This window comes from Microtus oregoni, unplaced genomic scaffold, assembly GCF_018167655.1.
Source record: "Microtus oregoni isolate MIOR12 unplaced genomic scaffold, Mior012 000042F_ref0000377, whole genome shotgun sequence".
Lineage (NCBI taxonomy): Eukaryota > Metazoa > Chordata > Mammalia > Rodentia > Cricetidae > Microtus > Microtus oregoni.
This window is the reverse complement of record NW_024543209.1, coordinates 1,906,715-1,923,465: the sequence shown is the minus strand read 5'-3', so window position 1 is coordinate 1,923,465 and position 16,751 is coordinate 1,906,715. Positions and strand designations below refer to the sequence as shown.

Genomic DNA, 16,751 nt, shown 5'->3' with positions numbered 1-16,751 from the left:
CATAGACGAGAAGTCTCAGCAAATGCCCTGTTGTAAGCAACATAATCCACCTGTTCCCAGAGAGGATCATGTGCCAATTTTATGTTCTTGGTCCCTGCTTTTTAAATGATGGTAAAAATACCAACCACAATATTGGTTGCTTGACCTGGTCTCGAAAGTTGGGGGCTAATGCTGTCTGTGTACATTTCCTCTTTACTGCGATCCCCTTAACCTCTTTTCAGGATTAAGGGACTTACAAAGCACCCCAGGGCATGGTCCAGCTCTAAACCACAGCAGCCCCGGGTCTGACTCCCTGACCCCACCTAAGTGAGCCCTATTGACCTTTCTTTATACAAACTCAAAAAGCTGGATAACAGGAATAATTTTTATGGCTTATTTAGCCGTCAGTTTAGACTATATGTGGATGAACTGGTTAATTAAAAAGTCGTGTTGGGAGGAACAAACATGTGTGTTCATTACATAGAATGACCGCCATAGAGCAGGAGTGAAATTCTACTTAAAATTGGAAGTCATCTCCATTTCTAATAAAATCTAAATTCTCAGAGGCCGGCATGGTGAGATTATTGCCTGTAATCTCAGCTCTTGAGAGGCTAAGGCTGAGGCATCACTGGGAGTTTGAGGCCAACGTGGGCTATGTAGTATATTTGAGGCAAGACCCTGCTGTCTCAGAAACACCAAAAATAAATAAATAAATAAACGAAACCTGACTCCTAAAGAGATTAAATGAGTAGCAGCTGCTCTGAGAAGGAGCTGTCAGTGGAAACAAACCACAGGGCCCCCTGGTGCACAGCTGTAGTGCACACAATGTAGGCAAGATTGTAGGTAGCCAAAAACTTCCAGTTGCCCCCTGGGCTGCGTAGGACGCCTCTTGGTTTCCTGCCTACAGTTCATGGCTTTAAAAATGGAAGAGACAGCTGTTCCCAGGACAGTGACACCCATTTAGAAAGATTTATAGAACGTTAACTTTCTTTAAAAAGTCTTTGTGCTAAATAAAAATAAAAAATAAGAAGTTCATAATCAAACATCTGCTCTCAAAATTCATCTTAATAGGCCTTAAAAGTCTCATTTGAGATTTTTGTGTTGCGTTCCTGCAACACAAGTGAACTCTTGCACCGGGAACACAGCCATTGGAAATCATAAATGAATGTACCGCTTGTCTTTTTCCTCTTAAGTGGCAAGCCATTGTTAGATGACCTTTATAGACGCTCTTTTTTAATTGTGCCCAGCCTGAAAACTCTGAGACCCTTAGGAGACTCCTCTCCCCAGCCTCTGAAAAAAGGTTAAGTCATTGTCTGGGGGAGGAGCCACTGCTGCTTTGCTAAGGTAAAGCCTGCCTTCCTCCAAGCCTCTACACTGAGATCCTCACCGTAGGTTCTCAGCAAGGCTTTCTCCGCTAGCGGGATTATGCAGTTGGTTTGTTTGTTTTTCTGGCACAAAGACTTTTTAAAGAAAGTTAACGTTCTGCAAAGCTTCCTAAATGGATGTCACTGTTCCGGGAACAGCTGTCTCTTCTATTTTTAAAGCCATGAACTATAGGCAGAAAACCAAAAAGCGTCCTACACAGCCCAGGGGACACCTGTAAGTTTTCGGTTACCTACAATCTTGCTTACATCATATACACTACAGCTCTGCACCAGTGTGCTCTATGGTCTGTTTCCACTGATGGCTACTTCTCAGAGCAACATCCAGGTCTCATCCCAGTCACGTGACCTCGCTCCCTTGGGTTCTGAGCACTGAGATGTCTGCCTCTACACTGTGACTATCAAATGAAAGTCATTGTTCAAGTCAAACGTATTATGAAAGAATTTATTAATGAAAGCTTTCTTTGAACTGGGGCAGTAGCTCAGCCAATAGAGTACTTGCCTTGCATGCATGAAGGTCTGAACTTCCCACCCCAAGGCCCGTGTTTTATGGGCGGGGGGCGGGGGGGGGAGCCATGGAATGGGTAGGATTGGCAGTACGGCTCAGTGAGTAAAGGCACCTGCCACCAACCCAGATGACCTGAGTTTGAGCTCTGTGATGCACTGAACAGAATTGGCCCCTGAAAGTTGTTCTTTGGCCCAGTCAAGGTTGATGGCTCCTGAAGAACAAAGCCTGTAGGGGGAGTGGGGAGAAGGACGAGAGAAATCAAGGGAGAAACTTTGAGAAATACCCAGAATATCGTGTAATGTATTTAAGAGGACCATACCTCTAAGCATCCTATGGGTGCTTTGCACAGATCCAAAGCTCCACTCAAGGAATGAGTGGCATCTACATGCTAATATAGTAGTTTCCCAAGACCTCAGTAGCACCCAGCAGGGAAGGGAACCCTCTGCAGTGCCCTTCCCTTCAGGTTCCCAAGGCAGCACCTACCTCTTTGGAGACACCGCCAGACAGGCCCGCCCCTTGGCAAGCTCTCTGTCTGTGTCTGTGCACAGACCCAACTCAAATCCTGAAGAATGCAAAATCTGCCCCGGTCCAGTGCCCTGTCCTCTGAACTTTCCCCATCACCACCACCACCACCATCAGTGCCTACAGCCTCAGTTCCCATTGCTGTCAGTGCACACCCCAAGCACCAGGCCCTGGAGATCTTGTTCCCATCTAGTCTGGACCCCCGGTATTTCATCTTTCCTGTTATGGCTACCTTTCAAAGGTAGCATGCTGGGGATCGCTGACTTTCAATCTCTAGTCTCTAGGACATCAAGCCCTCACCCCAGAACAACTTGAGTACTCCATCGGGAACCAGGGTCTGGGTGCAAGCGTGTCATTCCTGTCATCAGTGGGGACAGAGATAACTGAGCAAGAGGCCAGGTTTTCCAGAAGAATCCTAAAGCACAGCAAGACCAGTGTGGAAAATGACTTGATTCTGCAGTGCCAGTGCCAGAACCAAGAGGTCCTAATCTCCCCCGACCCCGGCAAACGAAGACCATCCCAGGCCATTCATAAGGCGACAACCGGGTACGAGTGAGAAAGACCCATGAGGCACAGTGACACACGCCAATGACCCTTGCACTAGGAGGACTGAGGGAAGAGTAAGAGGATGAGGCTAGCCTGGGCTACATAGCATGACCCTGTCTCAAAAAAACTAAGTCAAAGCTATTGTTCCTCCCAATACTTAAGTTACACATATTCTAAGCGGAAACCCATCAAAAACGCTATTTCATAAGGTAATCCATGCCTCTGGTCTTTGCTTTTTAATATAATATTTGTATTAGTCGTTTGAGAATTTTATACATGCTTGCAATGTATTTTGATCATATTCACTCCCCCCCACCACCACTCCTCTCCATAACTCCTCCCAGGCTCACCCTTTATCTCCCCATCCCCTCCCAACTTCTTGTGGACCAGTGACTTTAAACAAACAAACCCTAGAGTGGTAAAATGGCTCATACGGTTGCCAAGCCTGATACCGGGTTCCATTCCCAGGACTCCCCGTGACAGTAGCTGGAAAGAACCCATTCCTATAAGTTGTCTTCAAACTTCCACACGAGCCGCATGGCAAACATGAGCACATGCATAAATAAGTAAGTGTAATTTTTTGTTAATAAAGCTGGATGTGGTGGTGAACACTTCTAATCCCAGATCATCACGGAAGGTGGAGGCAGAAAGATCAAGAGTTCAAGGTCATCCTTGGCAACCTTGTGAGTTCCAGGCCAACGTGGGCTGCACGAGACCCTGTCTCTGAAAAAAAAAAAAATCTGGATATAAATAAAGGATTTCTGTAAAGAAGACTTTAAAACACAACAGACATATGCAAAAATTATGCCTCTGGCCCTGGCTGCTAGTTTGTTATTGAATGCAAACGGCTTTTCAGAGTTCCTGCTTTCTTTTCTGCCAGGGGATTTCCGTACAGCCCAGGTCACATTGCCCTATTTAGGGTTCATCTCAGTCCATAGGACAGGGTGGTTGTTCCCACACTTATTTCCACACTGCACTCAGATAGAGCGGTGGACACACACGGGCACACACACACACAGGAGTGTGTAGCGTACCCTGCTTTCATTCCCCAGCTCATGTTTCTGCCACACAGCCTGAGCTCAGGAGGTTTTAACAGATCCGTAGGTACTTCAACCATTACAATAGATGAGAGCCCTGGCATGGAGCTGGTGGAGCTGGCATATGAGCCCTGGTGCAGTTGAGTCCTGACTGAAAACCTTTGACACCTGAGAGTCCTTCCTCAGAGCCCCGCTCCCCCAGCCGGCTTCCTCTCTCCTTCACTGGGCATCGTGTGGGATGTCTTACTGGCTACTGCCCACTGGATGCCAGGTTATAGGAGGGCATGGAAGGCACTGAGGCTGTGGCCTGTAATGGCACAGAAAGAGAAGGCCGGCTAAGATAAGTGCCTCCCCTCCTGGGCTTCGGGGGCAGCCTGAAGAGATTGAATTCAGGGAAGGCCTAATCAGTTTGGTTTCAAGTCCACTGTTGAGTAAAGCCCCTGCATGCTAATTGCAAAGTAACCTTGGAAACCAGAGCCTGATACCCAGCGAATGATGTGGAAATGAGGCTGCACCTCAGAAGGGCACGTCCAAGGCAGCATCTCACAAGCCCCAGGCGTCCTTGATTCGGGAGATTCTTATTTTCCACATTCATCTCCGTCCACCCTCTGTCCGCTGTCACCGGGCAAACCGCATGAATGTGTCAGCGTCCCCAGAAGATGGGATGCGGTTTGTTATTGTTGTTGCTGCTCTCGGGCTCGGAGACTGAAGAGAGATGTGTTTCCAAGGCAGGGCCGGCTTCCTTTCTCACAAAACAGGAGCCCTGCAAAGCTCAAGTTTTCAGAGGTTGGGGGAGGGGCTGCTCCCCCTCTGACTGCAGGAATAATGACACAGTTATGAGAGAGTAATATTTAGTGGCTCTCGGTGTCTCTCACCAAGGCCTGGGATAGGGTTTGATGCGAAAAACTTGTCCTGCAAATCCTTTACTAGTCTGAGCAGTTCCTCAGCTTTCACCTCAGTAGCAAGATAGAAATCCTTTAGGATCCTGGGGGAGGAAAAACTGGCTGCTCTCGGGAGCTGTGAAATCCTTTTCTGCTGGATCCCAGAATCCTGACAGAGTCGGGGTGCTCCTCCTCAGGAAACAGAGAAAGCAAAAGTGCTGCAAATCCCAGATCTGAAGAGGAGGCTTCAGCCTGCTGAGGCTCAGACACACGTTCTGAATGAGAGGAGAAGCTTTTCTCCTCCCAGCCATTCTGTGCTGAATAGAGATTATGTAAGAACTCAAAATTAGCTGCCTTAAGAGACGACCGAGGATTAAAACTTCCTGACTTTGACATCTCATAATACCAAGTTGTTTATGAAAATGATATTATGCTGTTCTCATTAGCATTTAGGGCTTATATAATGTTTCAAGTTTTGTATTTTGGTATTGAAAACACACACACCGTTCTGTCTCTCCCAATTTCTTAGTTCTCCATTACATCCTATTTTGAGACAGGGCTTCACTATGTGGTCCAAACTTAGCTCCATATAGTAAGCCCAGGGTTGTCTGAAACTAGTCATTCTCCTGCCTCAGATCCTGAGTAATGAAATTCCTGACATGTTCCACCACCCCGGCTCTGCCTCTTGAAAATTTAATTGGCTTCTAATTCCTTTTCATAGGTATATAGCCATATGTCAGTATTTACAAAGATTCTCCGTACATAAGAGTACTTGATGCTCTTCCAGACCCGAGTTCAATTCCCATGTCAGGGAGGTCACAACCGACTATAACTCCAGATTCAAGGAAGCTTATATCAGTAGATACTCACACACTATTACATATACCCAAACAGACATATATATATTCACATAAATAAGGCTGTTGCCTGTGAACCTTGACATTCGCAGAGCTGTCAGAGGGTCCCAGGTGCCTCTGGATCTGCCCGTCACCCAGGTCACAGATGGCAATTTGTTTGTCCTTGTTTGAGGCATGCGTATTCATGAAGCAAGTTCCAGAGAATTTTAGTGTCTCTTTACCTGCTCAGAAGTGCTCAAAAATGTCTGATAACTCTCTCTCTTTCTCTTTAGTGGTTGTGGTTTCCACTGTCCACAAAAAACAAAGTTAATTTTCTTATCCTTTGAACCACCTTTTCTCACCATTTTGTAGTCAATGCTGGTTCCATTTTTATCCAGAGCCTTGCACATGAATTTGGGACTGTGGACGTTTGCTGATGACCTAGTGGTGGGATTCCTACATATGCAGGGCCCACCCAACAGACTGTACGCTTCCAACACAGATCCCACCCTGATCCAGGGCCCTTCATACAGGCTCACCATGCTTGGTACTGCCACTGGGACCCGGTCGGAGAGTCTTGACCCCCGGACAGAATCCCAGCCAGACCTTCAATCTCAGCCAAGCTCCCATCATCTGTCTCCCACAGGGTCCTGTAGCATCCACAGCATCTGTGTTTTCCGTCCTCTCCTCTGGGCCTGGTCTCCCACCACCACCGCCACCACCGCCTCCTCCTGGGCCACCTCCACTCTTTGAGAATGAGGGTAAAAGTGAGGAGTCTTCTCCTTCTCGCTCAGCTTTATTCGCCCAGCTTAACCAGGGAGAAGCCATCACAAAAGGTAAGAACGCAAGTCCTCGAAGCTGGCTCCCTCTTCCTCTGGCTCTAGACTTGGGTTCTCTAGGGCCCCCATAAAATGCACATCACTGCACCCCCATTAAGACACAGGGAGAGAGTTGCCTTTGGGAGGTGAGCACTCCAGGACATAGGCTCCATGGGCTACCTCATGGACCAGCAAGAAGAATTCAGAGACTCTGGGTTCTCAGTTGACCAATGAGTGGTCCCTCCTTAGCTCCAGTGCTTCCCCACCATCTTCCAAAACTAAGTCATCAAGACCAAATAAAATAAAGTTGGTGAATGGTACTCCTGTCCTGCAATATGACAATTAGTTGATTTTTTTCAATGCAAATCCTTAAAATGTATCAGGATCAAAAGTACATGTATGCTAAACAACATAGTCACATTACCAAAAGGTGTGCTGTAGGTATTTCCCATCCCGTCCCTCCGCCCAACTAATAGGATTGAGGGTGTAGATGGGGCTGAGAGCTGAGAACTCAAACTTTCCCGATTTATCCCTGGCTCAGACCTGCTCTGCTGATTCTTCTGAAACTCACTTGCAAAGCAAAGGAATGGACTTCTAACTCTAAAGCTGCTTCCGGCTTCTAAAAACTACTTACTGGGGTATCATAGCCTTTTAAACTATACCTAGAAAATTAGTTGGCTATGAGTAAGCCAAGAACCCTTTGGGGGTAAGATGGCTTGAGGGTCTGTAGGAATTTTTGTTTACTTTTTGTGGAGGGAGAGGGGTAGTCATTTATCTTCACTGTACCACCTTCTGTTTTAGTTTCTTTTTTATTGATTTCTATTCTATTATTCTGTTATATATTGCTATTATAAAATACCCTGATGTCAGTGACTCTAAGGGAGGGAAATTTCTATTTATTTATTTATTAAAGATTTCTGCCTCCTCCCCGCCACCGCCTCCTATTTCCCTCCCCCTCCCCCAATTAAGTCCCCCTCCCTCATCAGCCCGAAGAGCAGTCAGGGTTCCCTGCCCTGTGGGAAGTCCAAGGACCACCCACCTCTTTCCAGGTCTAGTTAGGTGAGCATCCAAACTGCCTAGGCTCCCACAAAGCCAGTACGTGCAGTAAGATCAAAACCCAGTGCCATTGTTCTTGAGTTCTCAGTAGTGGGAGGGAAATTTCTTTGGAGCCCAGGTTACAGTCCCCCAGTGTGGGATAGTCAAGGCAGGAACTTGAAGCAACTAGTCACATCCTTGTCAAGAGGAGAGAGAGAATAATCACACTCGTGCTTAGTATTCAGCTGGTTTTCTCTACTCTTTTATAGTCCAAAGTCCAAAACCAGGGCATGGTTTTGATGTCACCCATTTTTAAGCTGTTCCTGCATCAATTAAGGCAATCAAGACAACCCCCCACAGACATGTCCACAGGCCAACCTGATCTAGACAGTTTCTTGTTGAGATTCTCTTCCCAGGCGAGCCTAGGTTAGGGTAAGTGGACAACTAAAACTAACCACCCATGTTTCCTAGGGCTCCGGCATGTCACAGACGACCAGAAGACACACAAGAACCCCAGCCTGAGGGCTCAAGGACAAACTCGGTCTCCAACCAAAACTCACACGCCAAGCCCTACGTCTCCAAAATCGAATTCTCCTCAGAAGCACGCTCCGGTGTTGGAGCTGGAAGGGAAGAAGTGGAGAGTGGTGAGTCGGGCCCTGTAGCGCTTACTCTGATTCACACGACTAAACCGACTCTAGACACCTAAGCAGCGACGACACGGGGACTCCTAGGTGACGCGCCACGAGAAAACCCTGGCTAGAGTGAGAAGCCAGGTGCTTCTGCGGGCCTGCAGGTTGTTTTCCAGTAGCTCCCGTGAATTCTTTCCCTCTGCTTTCTAGAACTGTTTTTTAAATATGGTAAAAGCGTGAATAACATTTACCATTAACCACCTTTAAGTACACATTCCAATGGTGTGGGGTGCGTTTACACTGTTGTATTTCCAGCCTCGGCATTCACCTCAGACGACCTTGCAGAACTCTACCCTCTACCCCAGTCACTGTCAGTGTGTTTTCTTCCTAGAAACGTGACTACTGATTTCCGGAACTTTTAATCAGACAGAGGAGAAACCATCACCACGTGGTGTTAGGAGTCTGTGCCTTGTGGTGAAGGACTGATTGTTTCATGCCCAGCCATAGGCCAATGCTGCCACCCCCTATTCTCAGGGTTAATTCTGTGAGCAGATCATAGATGCTTTGAATATGGATGTTAGCTAGAGTCTTTAAGGACCCAGAGAGCTTCCTTAAAGATGAAGGAACAACATCCCCGGAAAATTGTCAGGGCCTGGGTAGACACTGGAGCTTAGACCACTGTTTGGATGTCATCAGTACCATCTCCTGATGGACACAGCAGGGTCTGCTGCAGCATCAAGTGGAATGTCAGCCTCCAGGTCTCCATAGCAACCACACCTCTGCTCCAGCCCTGCCCTCTAGGAGGACTGCTAACATCTGACTCTTGGCAAACTGATAGCCACTTGTAAGCTGTGGTTCACCCACTTCCATAATTACAATTGACAGCTAAGACCTGGAAGTTTCTCCATAAGGAGAATGTTCTGGAAGAAAGCAGACTGGAAGGCAAGAATTCTGTCGAAGTCTCCAGCAGTGTCTACACTGAGTGGGTTCAGCCTCTATCTTTCTGTCTGTGTTTAACATCCATGTCTGCCTTCCTTTCAGGAATACCAAGAGGACAAGAATGATCTTGTCATCTCCGAGACCGAGCTGAAACAAGTGGCTTATATTTTCAAATGTGAAAAATCCACTCTTCAGATAAAGGGAAAAATAAATTCCATCACTGTTGGTAGGCGAAACTAAGGTTGTGTGTTTGCTGTGATGAGCTGTGCTACAGAAACACGCTATGCGTGCTTACTGGAGCTTCCCTTTTTTCTTTTAGATAATTGCAAGAAGTTTGGTCTGGTGTTTGATAATGTCGTGGGCATCGTGGAAGTGATCAACTCCAAGGACATTCAGATCCAGGTGAGTGGGCTCTACAGCCATACTCTGTACTGTTGTGGCTTTGCATGGGCCACTCATCTTCCTGCAGGGGACAGAGGAAGGGGCTCATTCCTCATGTCCACCCAGAAGACACCCGATTCCTGTTCTTTCTAAACACAGCTCCATCGTCGCCTCTCTGGGGAAGCCCTGCCTTTACTCTCAATCGCCATTAGTCTATCTTTTTTTTCTTCTCCCTCCTATTTTGTACTGAAAGAACACATCTTACCATCTCCATCTTAGGGATGGCTAATGAGCTGGGGACGTAACTCAGCAACAACCGTGCAGCACACGTAAGACCCTGGGTTCTATCCACAGATCGAAAAAAGAAATCAAAGCCAGCTATACAACCTTTGGAGTTCTAAATACATTTAGCACCTGAATACCATATGCACCCAATAAATGTTGCCGAGCTCACGATTGGATGAGTCAGCTGCTATGGATAAAGTATATTGAGAGACGACCCTAGAATAATAATAGTCCCCTGCCAAAGGGAGTTTCCGCTATGTGGAAAATGGCCTTGAGGAAGAAGCGGGGGACATGTATAGAATGTAGATAATCAGAAAAACAACCCAGGGAGTAGGATTGGAATTGAATTTTCAGGAACAAGAGAAAATCTGTACTCCTTTAATAATGCTTACTTTATTAAATAGACTTTTGCAACATACAAAAGTCTACAGGACTTCTGACTTTGGGCCAAGTCCAACTTTTCTCATTGATTATACTATTGGCATATTGTTAATTACCCCTTACAATCTGGTGTTTCCTCATGATGACTGACAAAATTAGATTTCAGTTTTATAAATCTTTCTCTTTCCTGGACTTCTCTACATCCATGCTTTTAATTAGAACTCATTAAATTGCATATATAACATTTGTATATTTACCTTGTTATTTAAGAAATTGGTGTTGTTTAGGCCCACTGGATCTAACGTGTAAAGGAGCTGTACGTGCAAGACTGAGTGTATGCTCAAATATTAATGTGGGAGCTGTCATGAAAGTGGAACACTGGTGTCCCCGATACATCTTAGCGACATAGTGAGCCTGGCACACTCACTGAAGGACAAATTGGCACCATGTACTACTGAATACCCCATCCATAGCCTCTGGCTGAGTCATCGGGTGTTTGTGTCCAGACAGTAAAGCTCTAGCCACAGGCTGAGGAAACATAACACATGATTTGTAGTGTCATGGTAATGGCAACAATAAAAAAATATATCTAAGTGTGCATCAACTGGCAAATGAATAAACAAGTCTTTCTAGTTGAATACTAGTCAATAGTTAAAATGAATGAACTGTACGTGCAGGCGTAAAAACCAGGTGAATTTTTAAAAACAGGCAAATAAAGCCCTTGAGCAAAAGAGAAAGTTATAGGATGGCAGGGGCTGTGTGATATATCCAGTCATTAAAATATAGCAAGTGTGTGCAAACCAGTTCAACATGAAGCCTGACAGATCTAGGTGCCCTCCTGTACGTTTCGCCCAAAAGATAGATCATAAACAAAAACCAAAAGTCAACTATCAGAACAGCAAGGAGAGTAGTTACCGATGGGGAGGGAAGCAATGAGAAGGAAGGGGAGGGAGAGGGAGGTGGGAGACGGCACTCAGGGGACTTCCAGTGATACTGGAAGACTTTGGTTCTCAAGAGGAAAGCAGAACAGAAATTGAATGTGTGCTGCACACCTGTAATCCAGCACTTGGGAGGACTTCATGTAGTTAGAGGCCAACTTGATCTGTATAGCAAATCCCAGGCTAGCCTGGGCTGCACAGTGAGACCATGTTCAAACAACAAACAAGCCAATGTAATAAAGCCCAGTGTAATAGTGTACGGCTCGCAGCACTTGGGAGGCAGAGGCAGGAAGAAGGGTCAGCAATTCAAAGCCATCCTTGGTCCCATTGCGAGTTCAAGGCCAACCTAGCTATATAAGAAAGGGAGGGAGGGAGGGAGAGAAAGAGAGAAGGAGGGAGAAAGGGAGGAAGGAAGGAAGGAAGAAAGGAAGGAAGAAAGGAAGAAAGGAAGAAAGGGAAGGGAAGAAATTGTCAAAAACGCCGAAAAGGAAATAAGCCAAAATGTAACACTGATAAAGTTGTTGCAGGAAGTGTATGTATCTATTATTCTTTGTTTCCATGCCTGAAAACTCTTGTACCATCTTTAAGGATGTGAACCTGCACTGAGAACAGTGGCCTCTGGACGGATGAGCCGCGGGTTCCCTGTGTAGAGAAATAGAAGAAGCGATTCAGAGACAAGAGAAAGATGTTTGATTGAACACTTAGTGAAATTTTGGGTGATCAAACCAAGAGAGTTCCATTACCTAGTTAAAGTGCCCATTAAATTGTTTCAAAAGGGCCTGGGCACCACCGAAGCAGAAATCAGGTCGCCTGCCTGGGGCTGAATCCGGACCGCCTGGAAGTGGCCATTAGCGATACTTTTAGAATGATGGGACTCTTCTAAAAGTGGCTTGTGGTCCTGATCACACAACTCTAGTACATCTATGAAATAGCATCCAATTTTACACTTAAGACGGGTGAATTACTGTATATATTTCACTACAATCATGTTATTTTATAAAAAAGAAAAAAGCTAAAGTTCATGTAATTTGGCCTAGTATTCCTATTTTTGGCCAGATGGTCTAGGAAAATATTCAGATTGGAGAAGGCAGACAACAATAGTCAGTGGAAATTTCTTAAGTTGTTAGGAAGAAATAATACTCGTAAGTCAGCCCTCTAGGACGCATGGCAGTGGGGCTTTCCCTTTGCTTGGCTGGTGGGATTCGTGGTGTTCAGAGCTGGAGTTAAATGCTTTTCATCATTGTAGCATAAGCAAGTCTAGAAATCATCAAAACAAGACTACCGGCACATTTTAAAACACATACATGTATAAACATGCACACACACACATGTATACACATATCTGCACACACTATTTTATTTCAGGCAGAGCCCTGCTTTTACTTACCTGACCTTGAGCTACCCCGCTTTCTCTACCTTTCTCTCGGTCTGGGGTTCAATTCCAACTCAGTATCCAGTTTCTATGGAGCAAAAAGAGGAGAAAGAGAGAAGCATGGTGGCCCGGCTAGACACCCCACCCCCACCCCAAGGAATTCACTGGGGCACCTGTACTTGTGACACAATTTGTCCCTTTGGTTTGCAAACTAGCCTTTTCTTTGGGTTGAAAGGAGAGATGTCTTTATTGCTTTAATTACCATTACAAGAAGAAAACTTCTAGAGTTATAATAAGGTCTTTGGGGGAACCATATATCCCTGTGGACATGGGGGGGGGCAGGTCTGGAAACTGATTGTTGGAGGAGAAATTCAAAACTGGTCTGCATTTTTACCGGGCTTCGATATTTGTAAACAGTACAGGGCTACAAAGCGCCGACCCCTCTTGCGCAGGGTCCTGGTTATCTATGGGAATGTCCTTGTGTTATCTTTGGGAATGTCCTCCATTTGAGCTTGAAACGAATACATTCTGAAATACCTAGACACCTTTCTCATTTGAACTTCACCTTCAGCCCCAAGATTCTTACTCAGCAAATGACTTGCATGAGAAGAATGGCAGAGTCCCCTACTTATTCTGGAGTTTGGGAACAATCTACTTGGCTTCTGTTCAAAATTAATCTTATTGTGCAGCACCTGTGTGCATACTTGTTTCGGCCCCAGGCTCACAGATAACTGTCAAAACTTAAATTTTAAAGCAAATGAATCCTGTTTCTCTTATCGTGAAATCAGATACACATTTCAGAGTCACTAACCAGGTTGCCAGGCTTTTCTGAACGTTTTAGCTGCTGCTTCCAAATTAATCCCTTAATTTCATCTCAAGAAAGAGACCCTGAGCGTTTAGGATTCCGTCTTGTATAGTCCTTTCATTGTATCCCCAAATGACACCTATCCTGCTCATAGACAGAGAGAGAGAACACACTGCCCATGAGTCCTAAAACTTAGTTTAGCTGAACTCACTATAGCTGGAGGAATTCAGGAGAGTATCTTCTTGGGTACATGCTCATTTTTATTTTGTTGCTTTGGTCCCTTCCGCCCCGCCCCCCTTATTTCAGGTAATGGGGAGAGTGCCAACAATTTCCATTAATAAGACAGAAGGGTGCCACCTGTACCTCAGTGAAGATGCGCTAGACTGTGAGATCGTGAGTGCCAAGTCATCTGAGATGAATGTCCTGATCCCTCAGGGTGATGATTATGTAAGTACCTTCCAAAAGCCTGTCCAGAAACGTCACGTGTAACGGTCACATTAGCATTCTTGGAGAGTGGCTCGTCAGCTACTCTCTAACAAGCGTAATCTGTAGACAGCTTCACAGGCCGGTAAGGGAAATGGAGAAGCACCTTCCGTGTGGCCCCTCTCCTGTTAGCTCCTGTGTTTGTGTCTGGAGACTCTTTGCTAATCATTACTGGAATGAGCCAGCTCTTTGCGCCTGAGGTCCTTTTCTGTAGGACTAAATGTTTTCCTTTCCTCTGATGGAGGTAAACAAATGAGGAGAGATGCTTTGGGGGTTGCGAGGAAGGGAGGAGAAGGAATACAAGTACACCTTCATGCTTCTGAAGCCAAAACTGTTATGATCCTCTTAACATAAGGATCTGCTGGGAAGCTTGGTAGAAAGGTGGGCTCCAAACCCTGGAAAAACCTAGGGCTGGATTCAGGAGCCTCACAGTGGGGCTCGGAATCTGGGTTCTTCATGTACGCTATGGGGGCACGCATGGCAGAGGAAAACGTCAGATGTCAGTCCTTGCCTTCCACTTCATTTGAGACAGGGTTTCTTGTTCACTACTGTCTAAGCCACAGTTCTAGCTTCTGTGAGTTATCCTCTCTCATCTCATCTGAGAAGGGCTTAGATTGCAGGCATACAACGTCACAGGTGTGCAACATAGCATCTGCTTTATGGATGGGTTTTAGGGGCTTCAAACTTAAGTCCTCCTGCCTAGACAGACAAGCACCTTGCTCATCTCCCCAGCCCCAAAATCATGTTTCTCAGCAGGCTCCCAAGTAAGTTCTTATACTATCAGCCCATGGAATTCCTCATTTGGAAACACTAGCCCAAGTAATTCAGCCAGAATTTTCTTTCTTCACATCTCCCCAGTGAAGCAGCTTCTAAAGGAAGCTTCTCTCAGAACCACAGCTTCACACGTTAAAGCTGAGTGAGACTGAATACATCCCGTTTCTTTGGAGTCTGAAATATGGCATCTCAGTTTGCGGTTGTTGCTGCAGGGAAGCAGGAGGAGAAGAAGCACATGGAGAATGCTAACTGTGTGAGGCAGGAGGAGGCAGCAAACCAAGAGCTTTAACGAGCATGCCTTGCGGAGAGGGGCCATGCCAGCCAGATGGGTCAGTTAGCAGCTCTCTCAAGAGCAGTCAACAGACAGGTTGATTTCCTTAAGCAGAGATTATCCACACCCATCCAGGCTTGCTTCAGCTCTACCACACCTACCACATGCTGCAGCCTAGAGTTCCTCATCCGAGTTTCAGGCACGATATTTTGCAAACAATGGACGTTGATTCGCCACTTTGGGTACAGAGACTGACTTTAGGGTGGATAAGCATTCCCTCTTGGTCTCTCAGTCAATACAGACGGGGAGCGGAGTAGAACAGCTGACTATATACTGAGCCATCCCTGGTCTTTGCAGGAATGTAAGCAGAACGTTCGGCTGTAGGGGAACTGTACCAACCATGACGAGCAGTGGGGTTTGGGTGAGCACTTCAGACTCACTGAGCTGGTCTCTGAGCCTGCTACCAGGCATCTGCCATTGTTAAAGATGTTCAGGTGGATTCCATTATGGAGCCCAGATGGAGACCCAGCAGCTTAAAGAACGTCTATAATCAAAACCTAAGCTTTTGTACTGAAATGTAGTCTTGCCTGTTTGGGTCAGTGGTATTGCTCCCTCAAGTTGTTGGATCCTCTTTACACATTTTCCAGCCGGAAGTGGGAGGGAGCAGTGCAGACCCTGCCTTGGATGTTAGAATGTCGGACAGTGGACATGCTTCATGCTGATAGAAACCAACCTCCCAGAGAAGAGCGGTGGATGTATCTTTGTCTTTGATGCTGCAGCATCTTACTATCAAAGGGCCTCTTCATGATGGCACATGCACCTAGCATACAGCAGACCCTGGACTCCGTGCCCAACTTGAGGTCTGTAGCATACCTGAGAACAAAGCCAAGGCTTTGGTTACACTTGAAGAAGAGTGCCAGAAGTGATACCAGGCACACACATGCATTAGATCATTCAAGATATTTCTACTGTAGGTTAAAGACCAAGACATACATTTATAGTCTTAGTACTTGGGAGCTTGAGGTAGGAGAATCATGAGTTCAAGGCCAGCTGGGGCTACATAGCGTAAGACCTCATATCAAAAATCACTTGATTTTTCTATTGAAGCTCTCATTCTAGAATTCCTTCATTATTGCAGCAAAATAAGTAAATAAATCACTTCTCAAGACTGTACAGGAAGTCTAGTGAAGATAGAAAAGCTAGAGCTGAGGGGCATGAGTGAGTGAGTGAGTGAGTGTGTGTGCGTGCGTGCGTGCGTGCGTGTGTGTGTGTGTGTATTCTCATGCCCGAAGAACACTTTTACAGTGTCTCAAAGAATAGACAAGTTTGGGCTCCATTCACACACTGATGTCCCCTGAGAGTCTGATGACCAGAGCTTCTTACTCTCTTCCCCAGCCCTGCCGAATCAGAATTAATAAAATCATGGGATGATTCAGGGCATGTTCAGGTTTGATGGAGAACAATGGCTAAGAGAGACTGGCTGGGCTTATACACTGACTGTTCTGTTCATTGGTGCTGCCATCCCAGGCCAGTTGCTGAACATCTCATCTCAAGCCTCCACTCCCTGCAGGTGGCATCTCAGTAGCACCAAGCTCATGAGGCCTTTGGAGATCACCTGAGTTTGGTGTCTGGTTCTCATAAGAATGCCTACTTTGGGCTCGGGGTATAGCTCACTTGTAGTATTTGCCTTTCATGAATGAGGCCCTGGGTTCTACCTCTGGCATTACCTTAACCCTCGGCCATGCCTGTAATCCCAAAACTCAGGATCAGATGTTGAAAGTCAGCCTCACTCAAGTACATAGTGAGTTCAAAGCTAGCCTGGCTGCGTGAGACCTGTCTCCAAAAGCAAGCCTGGCTCTTTGTAAATACAGTCAGGATGACCCCGGCATGCAGTCACAGAACACATGGGTCTGCATGTGACTGGGACCTCTCAAAAGGTGTAGATCGGG

General features: G+C 46.1%; 1 protein-coding gene across 2 annotated transcripts in view; it reads left to right on the top strand.

The window, feature by feature from the left end:
* The window catches only part of Cap2 (cyclase associated actin cytoskeleton regulatory protein 2), a 138,849-nt gene that overhangs the window by 120,676 nt on the left and 1,422 nt on the right, over positions 1-16,751 (top strand). For both annotated transcript variants that reach the window (XM_041633002.1, XM_041633001.1), the window contains 5 exons: positions 6,338-6,527; positions 8,016-8,188; positions 9,215-9,338; positions 9,432-9,514; positions 13,581-13,721. In XM_041633002.1, coding sequence (XP_041488936.1) covers positions 6,338-6,527; positions 8,016-8,188; positions 9,215-9,338; positions 9,432-9,514; positions 13,581-13,721 — 711 coding nt within the window. The remainder of the gene's footprint in view (positions 1-6,337; positions 6,528-8,015; positions 8,189-9,214; positions 9,339-9,431; positions 9,515-13,580; positions 13,722-16,751) is intronic.